Source organism: Pristiophorus japonicus, chromosome 12, assembly GCF_044704955.1.
Source record: "Pristiophorus japonicus isolate sPriJap1 chromosome 12, sPriJap1.hap1, whole genome shotgun sequence".
NCBI classification, from domain to species: domain Eukaryota; kingdom Metazoa; phylum Chordata; class Chondrichthyes; family Pristiophoridae; genus Pristiophorus; species Pristiophorus japonicus.
The window spans coordinates 133,176,903-133,194,745 of record NC_091988.1 but is presented as its reverse complement, the minus strand read 5'-3'; the positions used below and the strand labels follow the sequence as shown (position 1 = coordinate 133,194,745).

The window sequence follows — 17,843 nt, the reverse complement described above, 5'->3', positions numbered from 1 at the left end:
GCGCACTCCCCCCCCCCCCAGACACCCCCCCCCCCCCCCCCCAGACACACACACCCACCCCCCCCCAGACACACACGCGCACCCCCCCCCCAGACACACACGGCACCCCCCCCCCAGACACACACGCGCACCCCCCCCCCAGACACACACGCGCACCCCCCCCCCAGACACACACGCGCACCCCCCCCGACACACATGCGCACACCCCCCCCAAAGACACACACGCGCGCACCCCCCCCCCCCCCAGACACACACGCGCGCACACCCCCCCCACAGCCACAGACACCCCCCCCCAGACACACACGCGCACCCCGCCCCAGACACACACGCGCACACCCCCCCCAGACACACACGCGCGCACACCCCCCCCACAGACACCCCCCCCCAGACACACACGCGCGCACACCCCCCCCACAGACACCCCCCCCCCAGACACACACGCGCACCCCCCCCAGACACACACGCGCACACCCCCCCCAGACACACACGCGCACACCCCCCCCAGACACACACGCGCACACCCCCCCCCAGACACACACGCGCACACCCCCCCCAGACACACACACGCGCACACCCCCCCAGACACACACACGCGCACACCCCCCCCAGACACACACACACACCCCCCCCAGACACACACACACACCCCGCCCAGACACACACACACACACACACCCCCCAGACACACACGCACCGTTGTTGTTTACTGTGTGCTAATCCACATTATATCGGTGCCAATCTATATGTACAACCATCCCACGCTCAGTGAACTAGTGTCACAAGCAGCTGCAGTGTGGGCGGTTTTAATACACCCCTGTTTCAGGATAGAATGGACTGCTGATATGGCAAAACATCCAGTTGCAGGGCAGAAGAGCTTAATGTTATGATACATACGCTGTTTCAGTATAGAATGGGTTAGTAGTGTCACTGCACAGATTACAATTCAAGCATTCCTGTTTCGCTCAGACTTGACTCACTACCAGCCAGCACCTTCTCACCTTGTTAAAGTCTTCTGACGTCGCTCTCATCTCCTTCCACGTCTTGTTGAGTAGCTGGATGCAGATACAGAAGAACTCTTCGAAAGCTCGGTCATGGGTGAAGAACATAGGGTGGTACTCATTGCAGCCCTCATTAGCTGTATCCACAAAATATTAATGATTTGATGTTAGAATATCTTTTAAACAATGAAGCAACTTTTATGCAGACTCTTCTTACCCAATCAGCCACTCCCGAATAATAAGGAACTTAGAGAGTGATGTATTACCTTCCTCACATTGGATACACGAGAATGACTTTTACGCAATCCTCTCACCTCTGACCTCCAACCCCCCTCTCTTCCTCTCAATCTTTCTGCTTTTTCTATATTTTATTGCTTCTGCTAGTCAGTGCTCCTGTGACCTCTCCCTTCTCATCCCTCCTGAACTCCAGATCATCTCCCTAAATGCTCCTCATCCTCCTGCACCTCCAATGCGTTCAATGCCAATTCATTTTTCACCCCCACCCCGTATGAAACCACAAAACTAGCCTAATCTCCCTTAGCCTTCCTTTTCTTCGACAATCCACAGGCTTTTAAAATTCAAACTTGGCATCGCTTTACACTCCAATCCATCTGGATTACTGCATTCAGTGCTGGGCACCAGACCTCAGTAAGGATACATTAGCCTTGGAAAGGCTGCAGCGGATATTCACCAGGGGTTAAGCAGGTTAAATTGTGCATAAACCTGGCTTGTATTCCCTTGAATTTAGGAGGCCATGGGTTGATCTGATATAGGTATTTAAAATGATTAAGAGATTTGATAGGATTGCAGAGAAACTATTTTCTCTAGTGAGGGAATCAGGAACAACGACATAATCTTAAAATTAGAGATAGGTCATTTAGGAGAGAAATCATGAAAGTAGTGGACATCTGGAACGCTCTCTCTCCCAAAAGGCCGTGAATGCGGAGTCAATTTGAGCTTTCCAGACAGATTTTTGATGGGTGAGGAATATGGAGCCAAGGCAGGTAAATGGAGTTAAGGTACAGATTGAATAGTAGAGCATATTAGAGGGGGCTGAATGGCCAACTCCTGTCCCTAGGTTCCCATCACCGTAGAACTCTTTAGTGCATCTTCTCTCCTATTCTCTTTCATGACGGCAGTTTCTGCACTATAGACCTTGATCCTAACAAAATGTCAGAGGGAGATCCTGAATGGTTGAGGCCTGAACTAAAGCTCTCTCGACAGACAGAATCACCAATGTGCTGTTGAAGTGGCTGGTATTTCGACTACCAAACAGCAAGTGTCGTGCAGGAGTCTTTAGCTAAAAGAAAAGGTAAGAGTGTGTATATTCCCATTCCTTCGTTTTTTTTCCTCCCAAAATATATTACTTCACACTTACCCACATTAAACTGTATCTGCCACCTGTCTGCTCATTCCACAAACCTGTCTATGTCTTGGAAGATTTTGACAGTCTTCACAGTTTACCAAACTTCCTACTTTTGCATCGTTAGCAACTTTCAAGATTGAGTTCCCTATGTCCAAGTCCAAAGTGGGCCCTGCAATGTCTCCCACGACACACCATCTCCAACCCTTCCCCAGTTCGAGCAACCATATTTACTCAATCTCGCTTTCCTGTCCACCACCAACTTTTCCATCTTTTGTACCTTACACCTGCATCTTCTTGTGGGATACATTCTGAAAATCCATCGACACTACATCTCCTGTAAACTGGTTGTTGTAGGAAGAGATAAAATATCATATTGGCAGGACAATCTTCAGAGGCTGTGATTAACGAGGATGTTACTAGGAAAAAATAGCATCACCGAGATATTTACCCACAGACCCCTATCTGGGTCGAGGATTTTAATTTTTAAATATTTGTTTACATGTTTCAGCTTGTCTAAAAATCTGCTGCATATATCCAGTCCCATCTTAAGTCCTGCTATTCCTTCACCCCGGTTCTCGTTGACCTACATTGGCCTCCCTACATCTCAAATTTACAATCCTTGACCTTGAACCCATCCCATCTCTAAATCTCACCATAACAAGTCAGTTCCTATAACTGCATTCCCCACCATCGGCAGCATAGCCTTTATCTCACCAAGTTAAAATCCTGGAACTCCCTCCCTAACAGCACTGTGGGAACACCTTCACCACACGGACTGCAGCGGTTCAAGGCGGCGGCTCACCACCACCTTCTCAAGGGCAACTAGGGATGGGCAATAAATGCTGGCCTTGCCAGCGACGCCCACATCCCAGGAACTAATAAAATAAAGTCACTGCAATTCCGCCCATACTCCTCTCTCGCTCTCTCTCCCCTCCTTTAAAGCCTCGCCATCAACAAAGCTTTTAGTCAACCCCTAACCTGCTCATTGGCCAGTTTCCATACGCTTAACTTAAACAAAAAAAATTCATTCTCAGGCTGTGGGGGTTTGCGGCAAAGTCGACATTTATTGCCCATTGATAGTTACCCATGAGAAGGTGGTGGTGGGTCGCGGTTTTTAAACCGCTGCAGTCCCTGTGGTGAAGTTAGGAAGAGAGCAATGTTCCCTTTAAATTTGTAGCTGCGCAGCGCTCCAGGGGTCCCACACAGCTGGTGAACCAGCTTTTCAATTGGAAAAACGGCGCCTACGCAGCCCATTAAAGGGGGCGCACCCCCCCAAATATATTACAGGGAACATTAGTAGGGAGTGCCAGGGTTGCGACCCAGAAAATCGGCTCTGGACTGTCTTTTAATGTTGAAGACATTATACGTTTTGTTGAGACCGACTGCAGAATAGACTGCCTTTTGAAAGTGTGCCGATTGCAAATACTGAGACTTACGCAGCTCTCCAACTTGCAGGATTTCGCACAACATCTTGGTGAGCTCGATGCTGCTGCGTCCAAAAGGACATTCGTGTTTGTCCTCCCGACTGCTGTTCTCCAGGACAATCTGCGGGCAGACACAACGAAGCAATAAACACAACAGCCAGCAGCACAAGGATAGCGCACAATCCAAGTCATTAGAACCAATGCAGCACCAATGCTAAATCAAGCAGGTGACTTTGGACCTCCTGGGCTGGATTCTCAGCTTTGATGTTTTTGGGGCGATAATGGTGGCAGGGTAGTAAAGTTAGCGCCCGGGAACAGTTTGTGGCTTAGGAAGGAAGTTTGGGCGGCTGGCCTCTGCGTCGGGGGACATAACGCTAAGGGAGGCGTTATACACCTCTCATAGTACGTTAGCACAGGGAACTCCCGAGCGAAGGAGACCCCGAGCTAAGGAGCCAGGCCGGGAGCGCTTCAAGAGACGCCTGGGGGGAGAAACCTAAAAAACATTCCCAAAACATTGCCCACACCACAACACAAATCGCAAAAAGAATTACAAAAAAAAACCAATCACACTTTACCTTGGGAGTCCATTACTTACTTCTCCGTGATCGGGATCGTTGGACCGCCTGATTTCCCAGGCGGCCACCGTGGGGCGCTTCAGGGCGTACGGGTTGGGCAAGAGTCAAAGCTCGCACCAGTGTCGTAACCAGCAGCGGTGCACACCGGGCGCAGCTCTTCCGGGCGATGGTGCTCAGTGCCGCTGCTAAACCGGACCCGAGGATTGTGGCGGGGCGCTGGAGACTGACTGCCCGCCCAGAACACCTCACCCCACCATTGTCGCTACTCCGGAGCGAAAAACGGAGCGGAGAGGAACCGAAAATCCGCCTCATGGTTCCCAGAGATGTCCACCACTGGGGTTTTCCTCGCCTCATGGCTAGTCTGTTGTAGACCAATTGAGAGAAATTGGTTGTTATCATTGGTCAATCTCATCATCATCATCATAGGCAGTCCCTCGGACTCGAGGAAGACTTGCTTCCACGCTTAAAATGAGTCCTTTTGGCTGAACAGTCCAATACGAGAGCCACAGTCCCTGTCACAGGTGGGACAGATAGTCGTTGAGGGAAAGGGTGGGTGGGACCCGTTTGCCGCACGCTCTTTCCGCTGCCTGCGCTTGATTTCTGCATGCTCTCGGCAATGAGACTCGAGGTGCTCAGAGCCCTCTCTGATGCACTTCCTCCACTTAGGGTGGTCTTTGGGCGGGGACTCCCAGGTGTCAGTGGGCTGTTGCACTTTATCAGGGAGGCTTTGACGGTGTCCTTGTAACATTTCCTCTGTCCACCTTTGGCTCGTTTGCCGTGAAGGAGTTCCGAGTAGAGCGCTTGCTTTGGGAGTCTCGTGTCTGGCATGCGGACAATGTGGCCTGCCCAGCGGAGCTGATCAAGTGTAGTCAGTGCTTCAATGCTGGGGATGTTGGCCTGGACGAGGACGCTAATGTTGGTGCATCTGTCCTCTCAGGGGATTTGTAGGTGGTATTTCTCCAGCGACTTGGTGTCCACTGTACATGGTCCATGTCTCTGAGCCATACAGGAGGGCAGGTATTACTACAACCAGGATGGTAACAGACGAAATTGATGGGAGTGTGGTCTTTTTTCATCTAGCAGTTCCTATGTTGCTAAGCAATACCCATGGCAGGCAATTGGTGCCAGTCAGTACCCTTTAGACTAGACTAAAAAGTTATAACTTTTGTGTAGGAGAAAGACCAAACAACTTGCATTTGTATAGCATCCTTCACAACCACAGGATGTCACCACTTTGTAGGCTAATGCATCAGCCAATTTGTGCATAAGATCCCACAAGCAGCCGAGAGATAAATCTCCAGATAGTCTATTTCTGACGCCATTGGTTGGCTGAAGGGTAAATGTTGGCCAGGACATTGGGAGAACTCTCTTGCTTTTCGAATAGTGCCTTGGGATATTTTATATCCACCTCAGATGGTTTAATGTCTCCCCTCCAACTGTACTGCGCTGAAGTGTCAGTCTAAATTTTGTGCTCAAGTCGCTGGAGTGGGGTTTAAACTGTGACCTGTGACTCAGACGATAGCGCTACCAATTGAGCCAAGGCTGACATCAGTTGAAAGTGAAACGGATTTAAAAAGTCCGACAAGAATGGGAATTTGCGCACTTTAGGGACGGGCAATAAATGGTGGCCTTGCCAGCGACGCCCACTTCCCATGAACGAATTTTTAAAAAACTTAGTGGGTAAGTGCACCGAGCCCTACAGAGCTGGAAGGTGCCACGTTCCAACACCAGTCCGTGCGGATATCAGTTGGGATAGCAGGTGGCCCACTACAGTGTCCTCCTCGGAGCATCTGGGCTGAGGAAAGGAAGAAGAAAAACAAATAAAACCAGCCAAGCTACTTGATGAGGCTGCTGGAAAGTGCAGGGTTGGATGTTGGACTCGGCCTCCCAAGGTCAAAGGGCACAACACAGGGACCAGCTACTGGGCGAGGTATCAGAGGGCTGCGAGCGCCTGGGAAACTGCACCCGGCACGAATCAGCAAACGCGGAAGAGGAGGCACGAGACCTGGAAAGGGCGGAGCTCACCCTGATGTAGGTATCCTGGTGAAGCTTGGCCAGGTACAGCATGTCGTCCAACGCCAGCATTCCCGGAGGCGTCTGTGTAAAATCTATGGCCGGGTTGACGTGATTCTGTGGGGACAAGAGGTTAGGGATGAAGGATGCGTCTAACCTGTGCTGAGGAAACATAGAAAGGAGCAGTAGTAGGCCATTTGGCCCTTCGAGTCTGCACCACCATTCAATATGATCATGGCTGATCCTCTATCTCAACACCATATTCCCGCTTTTTCCCTATACCCCTTGATACCTTGTGTCTAGAAATCTATCTATCTCCCTCTTAAATATATTCAGTTACTTGGCCTCCACAGCCTTCTGTGGTAGAGAATTCCGCAGGTTCACCATCCTCAGTGAAAACATTTCTCCTCATCTTGGTCCTAAATTTCATTGGATATATTCAAGAGGGAGCTAGATATGGCCCTTACGACTAAGGGGATCAAGGGGTATGGAGAGAAAGCAGGAAAGGGGTACTGAGGGAATGATCAGCCATGATCTTATTGAATGGTGGTGCAGGCTCGAAGGGCCGAATGGCCTACTCCTGTTCCTATTTTCTATGTTTCCTACCCTGTATCCTGAGACTGTGACTCCTTGTTCTAGGCTTCCCAAGCCAGGGGAAACATCCTCCCCCTGTATCCAGTCTGTCCAACTCAGTCAGAATTTTATATGTTTGAATGAGATCCCCTCGCATTCTTCTAAACTCTAGTAAATACAGGCCTAGTCGACCCAAGCTCTCCTCATACGACAGTCCTGCCATCCCAGGAATCAGTCTGATGAACCTTCGCTGCACTCACTCTATGATAAGTATATCCTTTCTTATGTAAGGAGACCAAAACTGCACACAATACTCCAGGGTACGCTCTCACCAAGGCCCTGTATAACTGTGGTAAGACACCCTTGCTCCTGTACTTAAATCTTCTTGCAATGAAGGCCAACATACCATTTGCCTTCCTAACTGCTTGCTGCACCTGCATGTTTGAAACGAGTAATTCCCCGATGTGTTTTTGAATTTTCAGCAACAATCGAGATGGGAGGACCGGGACGTGGGTCACAATCTCAAGTTACGTAATAGCAGAACTAAGTTAGATATCAGGAGTTGGATCTTTTCCCAGAGAATATTGGGCCTGTGGAACCGGCTGTTGGTTCGGGAGGTAGATGCTGATTCGCTAAATCCCTTCAAGTGAGAGTCGGAGCTGTTTCTGGCCAGGGCGGAGATCACCCTGTGCAACAGGTAGATACTGCGTAACACAAATCAGCGTGATCTCCTGGACAAGTTTTGATCGCCGATTGGGGTTGGAAAGGAATTTTCCAGATTTTATTTCCCTGATTGCCTACGATTTTAATCCAGTTTCCCGCCTCTCCCAGGAGATCACATGGGTTTCGGGTTGGGTGTGGAGTGTATGTCTCGTGATGCACACAGCTTTGCAATTGTAGGAATGGACCCCAGGGTCTTTTCCTGTCCCTCAGTGTCCGTATGTATATTTAGGCACAGATTGATGTGAAAATTTAATTTAGAACATTTATAGCAACTTGAGAATGAACAGGGAGTGACTAAAAGCACACAGTCTATCTGCTGTCTGTTAACTGGAGCCGGTAAGAGTAAGTGAACCTAATTCAGGATCCTTATGGGAGATAAGTATTGCATCATACATTGGATAGAGGGCATTCGTCAGTCCCTCACGTGGATCCACACACACACACACACACACCAGAAAGGCCCCAGAAACTGGCAGTATTGTAGTGGGTCAGCTGGGAAGTTACAATCAAATCTCAGCCTCCCAGGGTAGAGAGGGAGGGTATCTGCTCCTGAATATTATCCAATGACCAGCCCCCGTCCTTACTGGAAAGTGCCTGTGTGAGCACGATAGGCAAGGACTGGGTCAGCCTCGATTGTGATTCCCCCACAGTAGAAGTGTTTGTCAATGCTCACTGTATAAGGTTCCACAAGGGCAAGGGGCAATCCGAGACCAACCATGGGTCCCTGACTTCAGCCGAGGAGAGAAAATTGGAGGGTGGGGGTGGGGAAGAAAAAAAAAATGTATGAATCAGCTCCAACACGTGCAGCTCAGTATCAGAAATAGTTTTTAAGCCCACTGTGCGAGTGTGCTGCACAGAGTCAGCAGCTTAAAACGTAAATTTTTTAGCAGTGGGAATAGCAGAGAGCCTGCAAAACAGGAAGATTGTCCTGTGTGATACTGGGATGAGATACAGTGGGAAGGAGGACATTAGCAGAGTCACACGCTGGCATGTTTCCAATCCAATGGAGCATGAAGCCCACACCGAGGGGACCTGATTGACCGGGCAACGATTTGGAATGCATAATGGGTCATCAATATTCCCATCAACAGATTCTGCAACTTTGATGCTTCCCCTTTGTAACTGAGGGTTGCAAGGACACCTACGTGGTCGTGGTGCGCGAGGGTCTCAGTGCGCAGGGGTCTGTATGTGCACACGGTTGGCAGGGGACTCTGCAAGGGCGGCGGTGGGCGGGTCTCTCCACGTGCGCATGTGCAGGAGTGTAACGGAGGCCAATTTGTTGACGTTGCTGGTGGAATAATTTCCTTTTATTCATTCTTGTGTTTCAGTAAATTAGGAACTCCTGAGATGATCGACATTCCTAGTTGTAAATGGGAAGGTCTCTGTATGGAGTCCCTGATTGTTCCTGTGAGGAACACACTGCTGTAGATCAGAAAGTACAGGTAGTGGACATACCATGAACCCCAGCATTTTATAATCCCTGGTGTACATGGCTTTGCGCTTCTCCAGACTGCTGCTGCTGTTTGGGTCAGACTCGGCATCAAAGGCAATTCTTCGAAGTTCAAATATGATATCCCTTTGAGCCTGTGACAGAAATGAAAGCAAAGCATGCAACAGTGGATCATTCCGAGCTTGGGCAAGACATGAACACACCGGCAGCCCAGGAGGGCAGCTATCCAAGTGACGATAACACTGTACTTTCACCAACTGATGTAAGCAGCAACACACACACATACACAGTCAGTGTGAGGATTGGGTTATACCTGGATCAGTCAGTGTGAACACAAGAATGTAAGAAATAGGAGCAGGACTAGGCCATATGGCCCCTCGAGCTTACTCCCCCCATGGCTGATCTGATCGTGGCCTCAACTCCACTTCCCTGCCCACTCCCAATAACCCTCGACTCCCTTATTGTTCAAAAATCTGTCTCTCTCCACCTTAAATATATTCAATGACCCAGCCTACACAGCTCTCTGGGGCAGAGAATTCCACAGATTCACGACCCTTAGAGTAGAAATTCCTCCTCACAGTTTTAAATGGGCGACCTCTCATTCTGAAATTATGCCCCCTAGTTCTAGATTCCCAGGGTCATACCCGGATCAGTCAGTGTGGGGACAGGGTCATACTCGGATCAGTCAATGTGGGGACAGGGTCATACCCGGATCAGTCAGTGTGGGGACAGGGTCACACCCGGATCAGTCAGTGTGGGGACAGGGTCACACCCGGATCAGTCAGTGTGGGGACAGGGTCACACCCGGATCAGTCAGTGTGGGGACAGGGTCACACCCGGATCAGTCAGTGTGGGGACAGGGTCACACCCGGATCAGTCAGTGTGGGGACAGGGTCACACCCGGATCAGTCAGTGTGGGGACAGGGTCACACCCGGATCAGTCAGTGTGGGGACAGGGTCACACCCGGATCAGTCAGTGTGGGGACAGGGTCACACCCGGATCAGTCAGTGTGGGGACAGGGTCACACCCGGATCAGTCAGTGTGGGGACAGGGTCAAACCCGGATCAGTCAGTGAGGGGACAGGGTCACACTCGGATCAGTCAGTGTGGGGACAGGGTCACACCCGGATCAGTCAGTGTGGGGACAGGGTCACACCCGGATCAGTCAGTGTGGGGACAGGGTCACACCCGGATCACAGGTAAACATTCACTTTTATTTCCCGAGCAGTGCCAGTTCGCTGGCTGATGCATTGCAGAATCATTTGTCGCTTACCCGCACCTGGGTTAGAAGATCTTAAAGTATATTAAGTATGTACATATGAATGATTCATTCGCCAGTGTCCATGGTAACAACGTCACACTCTCTGCCCAATACATTTTCTAATAAGAAACCAAGGTGAAGGGCGAGGCATTTTACTGCAGGCTTCCACTGAGGCTGTAAAGGGTTAATGAGAAGCTAAGATGAATCAGGAATAGGTGACTAAGATTAGTTTTTAAAAGACTGCAGACTGCCGGAGGAAAAGGCCGAGGGAGTAGCGAGTGCGATCCTTAAGTCACGCGAAGGAGTGAGCCAGGAGTAGAAAACAAGTCATTCTGACATAATCTTCCGTCTCAACCAGGCCGAGGGGTTCTATAGTGTAGCCTTTCCTCTTTGCTAGTCACATGACACGGTGATAAGCAACAAGAAAAAGACCCTTTGTTCATCTGGGTTAATTGGTCAGCCTGGCTCACTACTTTCTCTTTCCTCCGAGTCAGTAGGTTGTGGGTTCAAGCCCCACCCCAGGGACTGGAGCACGCTGTACTGAGGGAGCACTGCACTCTCGGAGGTGCCGTCTATTGGATGTGACCTTAAACCGAGGGAACAGGAAAGAGAAAAAAAAAAGAGAAATAGAAATAAAATGGGACAGCGAGCTACTTATAATAAAACAATAATGAAATCGGTCACTGACCTGATCCTGAGGGTCCATCTTGGTCATCATTCGCTCCTCCAGAAGGTTAAAGGTCAGAACCTGAAGGACGTACAGCTGATGGGCCATCTCGGTTTTTATTGGACGGTTTCCCCGAATAATGTGCTACAGAACAGAGACAACAGGGAGCTTTAATGGGCAAATCCATTGGGAAAAGAACACGCGAGTGCTCTGAACCCTCGCAGAAGCTCGTCCAGCATCTGAAACACCCTCGGAATACATTCCCATGTATGATTCCACAGCTCTTGGGTCTGCCAAAAATAATAAACAAGTCTAACGGGCCTAAAGAAAGAGTCTATAACACTGGACTGCTAGCGTGCTGGGCATGGTCGCTGTCCTCTGGCGAAGACAGACCAGCTCCCAGAATGAGCCAGAGCAGAGCTGGTCATTACTGCAGGACATAAACGGGCAAAATTGCCCTCTGCTCCAAATGGGGCGGATAATTTGAATTAAACGATCATTCTCCGGCCGAATCCTTGGGGTGGAGAATAGAGGGGATTTTGCCCTCTTTTTGTGCGTGATTTAGTCAGGGTGGTGTTTCGGGCGGCTGTGGGACGGGAACGGGTCGGAAGGCAGTCGGTGTCATCAGCGCCGCGCTGAGCACGTAGCAACGTCCCCCCCCCTCCCCTTCAGTTAAAAGGGGAGGGCCGCTCCGAGCTCTGCAGCCACTTTAGTCGGCTGACAATTAAAATAAAATGGTGGCCGCGGCGGAGCGCCCTCCCCCTTTAAGGGCGGACGTGCCACCCAGCCAATGGCAGCTTCGCCGGACGGAAAGGGGGCGGGCACACTGAGCGGGACGGAAACCCGTTTCCTCCGTCACCCCCCCCCCCGGCCTGGGGGCAATTTCTGCTGGCCGACCCATCCGCCTGCCCTTGGTCAGAAAGGCCTTACATCCGCATTACTTAAAGGCGGTAATGCACCTTAAGGTGGGGGGGGCAATTTTGGCCCCAAGTTCTCTAACTCGTATTCATTCTCAGGATGTGGGCATCGCTGGCAGGACCGGTATTTAATACCCGTCTCTAGTTGCCCCGAGGTTTGATACGACAGAATTGGTTTCTAGACCACTTCTGGGGCAATTAAGAGTCAGCCACGTTGGTGTGGGACTGGAGTCACATATAGTCCAGACCGGGTAAGGACTGCAGGTTTCTGTCCCTAAACGACATTAGTGAACCAGTTAGTGATTCAGCTTCATGGTCACTTTTACTGACACCAGCTCTTTATTTAAAATTGAATTGAAATTTTCAAGCTGCCACTGTGGGATTTGAACCTCCGTTCTCTGGATGACGAGCCAGTTACATAATCATCACACCACCAATAGGAGGAGCTGCTCATTACTTCAGCAGGAGATAGAGTTGCCGGTTGTCCCTCAGACATGGTTATTGCTCGAGAGGCTGATTTTTTTTCCCTGGAGGTGGAATTCTATTTTATTCACAGAAAAAGGCTGCCGATTATAAAAATGTTCCAGAGCCGAATTCACGTCTGGCTTTTCGCTGTACTTACATTTAATATTATGGACCGCAGCTGCTTCTGTGCCAGGACATTGGACATCTCCTGTGGGGACACAGCAGGATTCAGACACAGACTTGGCCCAGGCACCCAACCTCAACATTAACTTACCGTCTCCTGCCTTAAACTCGACTTGCACTCCACTTACAGGAAGCTTGCTGTACTGCATGCAAAGTCCCCAATCCCACATTCTTTTGTTGGCTTGATGGTAATTTTTTTACCTGGGACAAGGAATAAAAGAACAGGAGGCCATTCAGCCCTTCGAGCCTGTTCTGTCATTCAATTAGATCATAGCCCATCTGTATCTTAACTCCATTTACCCATCTTCGCCCTGTAACCCAAAATACCCTTTTGCCTAACAAAAATCGATCAATCTTCTTTTTGAAATTTCCAATTGGCCCCCAGCATGAACAGCTTTTTGGAGGAAAGTTCCAAATTTCCATTACCCTTTGTGTGAAGAAGTGCTTCCTGATAAGAGTCCCTGAATGACCGAGCTCTAATTTAATGTCCCATTTGTTCTTGACTCCACGCATCAGAGGAAATTGTTTCTCTCTATCTATCCCATCAACTCATTGAATCCTTTTAAACACCTCAATTACATCACCCCTTAAATCTTCTCTACTGAAGTGAATACAAGCAACCTGTCCTTAATTGAACCCTTTTAGCCCTGCTTTCATTCTACTGAACCTGCGCCTCACCCACTCCAAGGCAAATATATCCTTCCGGAGCTGCAGTGCTCAGAACTGAACGCAGTAGCTAAATGGGGTCTGACCAGAGCTTTATATAACTAACATAACTCCCACTCCTTTGTAATAAGCCCTCTTCAGATAAAGACCAACACCCCATTAACCTTTTAAATGATTTTTTGTACCAGTTCAGTATTTTTCTTTAGAGATTTCTGTACTTGAACCCCTAAATCTCTCTGCTCATCCACATTTCCCCACTTCTCACCATTTAGAAAACACTCTGATCTGTCCTTTGTAGATCTAAAATGGATGACCTCACACTTCCCCACGTTGAACTCTAGCTGCCACAGTTTTGCCCACTTGCTAAGTTTATCACTGTCCCTTTGCAACTTTCTGCTCCCATCTGCACTATTTACTGTGTCACCTAACTTGATGTTGTCAGCAAACTACAGCTCCCTATTCCTTCATCCGAGTCATTTACGTATAGTGAAAAGCTGAGTCCCCAGCACAGATCCCCGGGGACAGCACTGGTCACATCCTGCCAATTGGAGTACCTACCCATTATCCCTACTCTGGTCTCCTCCCTCCGAACCAATTCCCTATCCAAACCAATAGGTTGCCTCCAATTCCATAAGCTCTCATTCTGTTAACAGTCTCTTATGTGGAACTTGTTGAATGCCTTCTGGCCATCCATCGACACTCCTTTATCTACCATGTTAGTAAGCTCCTCAAAACATTCAACTAGTTTCATTAGACATGACTTACCCGTTACAACTCCAAGCTGGCTCTCTCTGATCAGCTCATGTTTGTCCAGGTGATCAGTCATTCTGTCCCCAAGAACAGATTCTAGTAACGTCCCTACAACAGATGTTAGACTAACAGGCCTATCATGTCCCAGTTTATCTCCCTTGCCCTTCTTAAATAGCGGAGTGACATTGGCAATTTTACAATCCAAGCAGACAATTCTGCAATCGATTTTTGGAGATCACAACTTAGACCATCTGCAATTTCCTCACCTACTTTAAAAAAAAATACACTGGGATGGAAACTTATCTACCTTTAGTCTCATTATTTTCTCCATTACCATTTAAAAAAAAAATTATATTAAATCGAGTAAGTTTTTCCCCTCGATTTATTTTTTTACTTTCCTTCATATCTTTGGCACTTTATCATCCTCTACTGTGAAGACCGAAACAAAGTAATTATTCAGCAAGTCTGCCATTTCCTGATTTTTGATTATACTATTACCAGAGTCTGCCTTTAAGGGGCCCATGGTACTCTTAGCCACTCTCTTTCTCTTAAAATACAAAAAAAACATTTATTGTTGTCCTTGATATCCCTCAAGTTTTTTTCTCATTCCTTTTTGTAGATTCATAGAATGGTTACAGCACAGGAGGAGGTCATTTGGCCTGCCAAGACTATGCTGGCTCTCTGTAAGAGCACTTCAGCTAGTCCCACACCCCGCCCTTTCCCCGTAGCCCTGTAAATTCTTTTGCTTCAGGTACTTATCCAATTCCCTTTTGAAAGCCACGATTGAATCTAACTCCACCACCCTTTCAGGCAGCACATTCCAGATTCTAAGCTCATCATCATCATAGGCAGTCCCTTGGAATCGAGGAAGACTTGCTTCCACTCTAAAAATGAGTCCTTAGGTGGCTGAATAGTCCAATACAAGAACCACAGTCCCTGTCACAGGTGGGACAGATAGTCGTTGAGGGAAGGGGTGGGTGGGACAGGTTTGCCGCTCACGCTTTCCGTTGCCTGCGCTTGATTTTTGCATGCTCTCGGCGGTGAGTTTCGAGGTGCTCAGCGCCCTCCCGGATGCACTTCCTCCACTTAGGGGAGTCTTTGGCCAGGGACTCCCGGGTGTCAGTGGGGATGTCGCACTTTATCAGGGAGGCTTTGAGGGTGTCCTTGTAACGTTTCCTCTGCCTACCTTTGGCTCGTTTACCTTGAGGGAGTTCAGAGTAGAGCACTTGCTTTGGGAGTCTCGTGTCTGGCAACTATGTGGCCTGCCCAGCAGAGCTGATCAAGTTTGGTCAGTGCTTGAATGCTGGGGATGTTGGCCTAGTCGAGGACGCTAACGTTGGTGTGTCTGTCCTCCCAGGGGATTTGTGGGATCTTGCGGAGACATCGTTGGTGATATTTCTCCAGCGACTTGAGTTGTCTACTGTACATGGTCCATGTCTCTGAGCCATACAGGAGGGCGGGTATCACTACAGCCCTGTAGAACATGAGCTTGGTGGCAGTTTTGAGGGCCTGGTCTTAAACACACTTTTCCTCAGGCGGCACTGGCACACTGGAGGTGGCGTTGGATCTCGTCGTCAATGCCTGCTCTTGTTGATTGGAGGCGGAAAGAGCATGCGGCAAACCTGTCCCACCCACCCCTTCCCTCAATGACTATCTGTCTTACCTGTGATAGGGACTGTGGCTCTCTTATTGGACTGTTCAGCCACCTAACGACTCATTTTTAGAGTGGAAGCAAGTCTTTCTCTATTCCGAGGGACTGCCTATGATGATGATGATACCCCGTCAAAGTCAAACAGCTCGACAGTACGGAGTGTGTAGGCAGCTACGTGAATGGCTGGCTGTGGAATTGTACTCAGCAGGAGGCAGTGTCCTCGGGTGAAGGTACGCAGCTGACTGACATTTCATTAGATCATAAAAACGCTTTAGATTTTAAAAGCTCGTATCTTATAGCTTCCCGTCTATTGATGACTACATTGAATGATGCATTAACACATCAATCCTGTGCTCCCTGACCCCTCTATACATCATCTCATGTGCAAGCAGCTTCCTGCCCACACTGACTCAATGCTTTTAAAAAACAATTATTTTATACAACTTTATATGCTTTCAGGACTCCACTTCAGAGAGTACGTGCTACAGGACATTTTTCACAATACTTGCAGGTACACGCAGAAAAAGTCATATAGTTCACTCGATGCTTTTTATACAACCTCTCTAACCATCACCCTGTGCTTTATCCAGTTGTGCAGTCCCCTTTGGCCACCGTGCCAAATCTTGACCAGCTGTGTGTGACACACCTCCTGGTGACCTGCCCAATATTTATCCCTCAACCAATTATTAAAACAGATGATCTGGTCATTATCACATTGCTGTTCATGGGAGCTTGCTGTGCGCAAATTGACTGTAAAGTGATTGGGACGTCTGTCCAACAATGCAGCACACCCTCATTGTGATGTACAGCATCCATTCAGTTTTACTCTTCCAAAACTCTGCTGGCCATAGCCTAACTCACAAAGTCACGTTCATTCATCACCCTTGTGCTTGCTGTCCTACATCGGCCCCCAGTCCAGTAATGCCACGATTCAAAAATTCTCACCCTCATGTTCAAATGTTCGTCCCTCCCTATCTGAAGCCTCCTCCAGCCCTACATCCCTACGAGATCTCTGTGTTCCTCCAATTCTGGCTCCTTGTGCATCCTTGATTTTAATTGTTCCACCACTGGTTGACATGCCTTTGGCTGCCTGGGCCCGAAGTTCTAGAATTCCCTCCCTAAATCTCCGCCTCTCTCTCCTCCTTTAAAACCGAATACTTTGTCCAAGCTTTTGGTCATCTGTCCTAATATCTCCTTATGAGGCTCAGTGTCAAATCTTGTTTAATAAAGCTGTGAAGTGCCTACGTTAAAGGCGCTATATAAATGCAAGTTGTTTTTCTAGCTGATTATTTGTATCTATTTCCTAATAAGGGCAGCACCATTTTGTTGACATTGTACGAGAGGAGTACCTGTCAGTGGCAATCTTTGCTGAGATGCCAAGTTCTAGGAATAAAAGCCCTGAAAGGGAAAGGAAATGCAGATTGGCTGCTTTGGAAATAGAATAAAATGAGCACACTGTGGGGGGGAGGGATGGGGCGTTAAAAGGTAAGGACTATCCACTAGCCCCTACACCACAGAGAGTCTGAACCACTCTCAATCTCACAGTGGAAGGGGGTGGCATGAGGAGCAGAGATTGTTTTAAGCTGGGTGTGAACAAACTGGCTCCAAGGCAGAGTTCTTGGGGCTTAACATAGGATGTGGGTGTAGGAGACCACGTACAGCACCAACTATCCACGATGACCCAAACATATTTCCTCTAGAACCAGCAGGGCCACAACGAGCGAACACAATGCTGGAGGAAGAAAGGTAATTAGTATCCTGTTACTGGTCGCACTGAGGGTTCGAAATGACAGGCGTCAATCACTACTTACTGTCAAAGGCAGATGGAGACCAGACTGCTCCCCTTCTGAGGAGGAAAGGACAGACTGGCGGTGATAGCAGAGACCCCCAACGGGCCGTATCCACACAGCATGAGATAGAGCAGCAACAAGAAGAGATAAGCGGTTAGTATGACAGACAGGACAGAGCACAACAGAGGCGGGGGTGGAGGAACTACGAGCATCCATTGGAGCTCGAGTGGATGGGAATCTAACAAACAGATCCCCGGGGGTCAAGCCATTAACTCTAATGGAGCCTTATGGGACACAGCTCGCTAACAAAGGGGGAATGTGACTAATGAACAGAGTCAGGGGAAAATACAAATCCACAACATTATTTTTCT

At 48.8% G+C, this 17,843-nt stretch overlaps 1 protein-coding gene across 9 annotated transcripts in view; it reads right to left on the bottom strand.

The window, feature by feature from the left end:
• The window catches only part of LOC139277463 (engulfment and cell motility protein 2), a 175,585-nt gene that overhangs the window by 53,582 nt on the left and 104,160 nt on the right, over positions 1-17,843 (bottom strand). For 8 of the 9 annotated variants that reach the window (XM_070895946.1, XM_070895950.1, XM_070895947.1 and 5 more), the window contains 6 exons: positions 12,590-12,640; positions 11,072-11,194; positions 9,128-9,256; positions 6,389-6,493; positions 3,801-3,909; positions 999-1,135 (listed from right to left, as the gene is read on the bottom strand). In XM_070895946.1, the coding sequence (XP_070752047.1) occupies positions 999-1,135; positions 3,801-3,909; positions 6,389-6,493; positions 9,128-9,256; positions 11,072-11,194; positions 12,590-12,640 (654 nt within the window). The remainder of the gene's footprint in view (positions 1-998; positions 1,136-3,800; positions 3,910-6,388; positions 6,494-9,127; positions 9,257-11,071; positions 11,195-12,589; positions 12,641-17,843) is intronic. The other variant, XM_070895951.1, reaches the window with a different exon arrangement.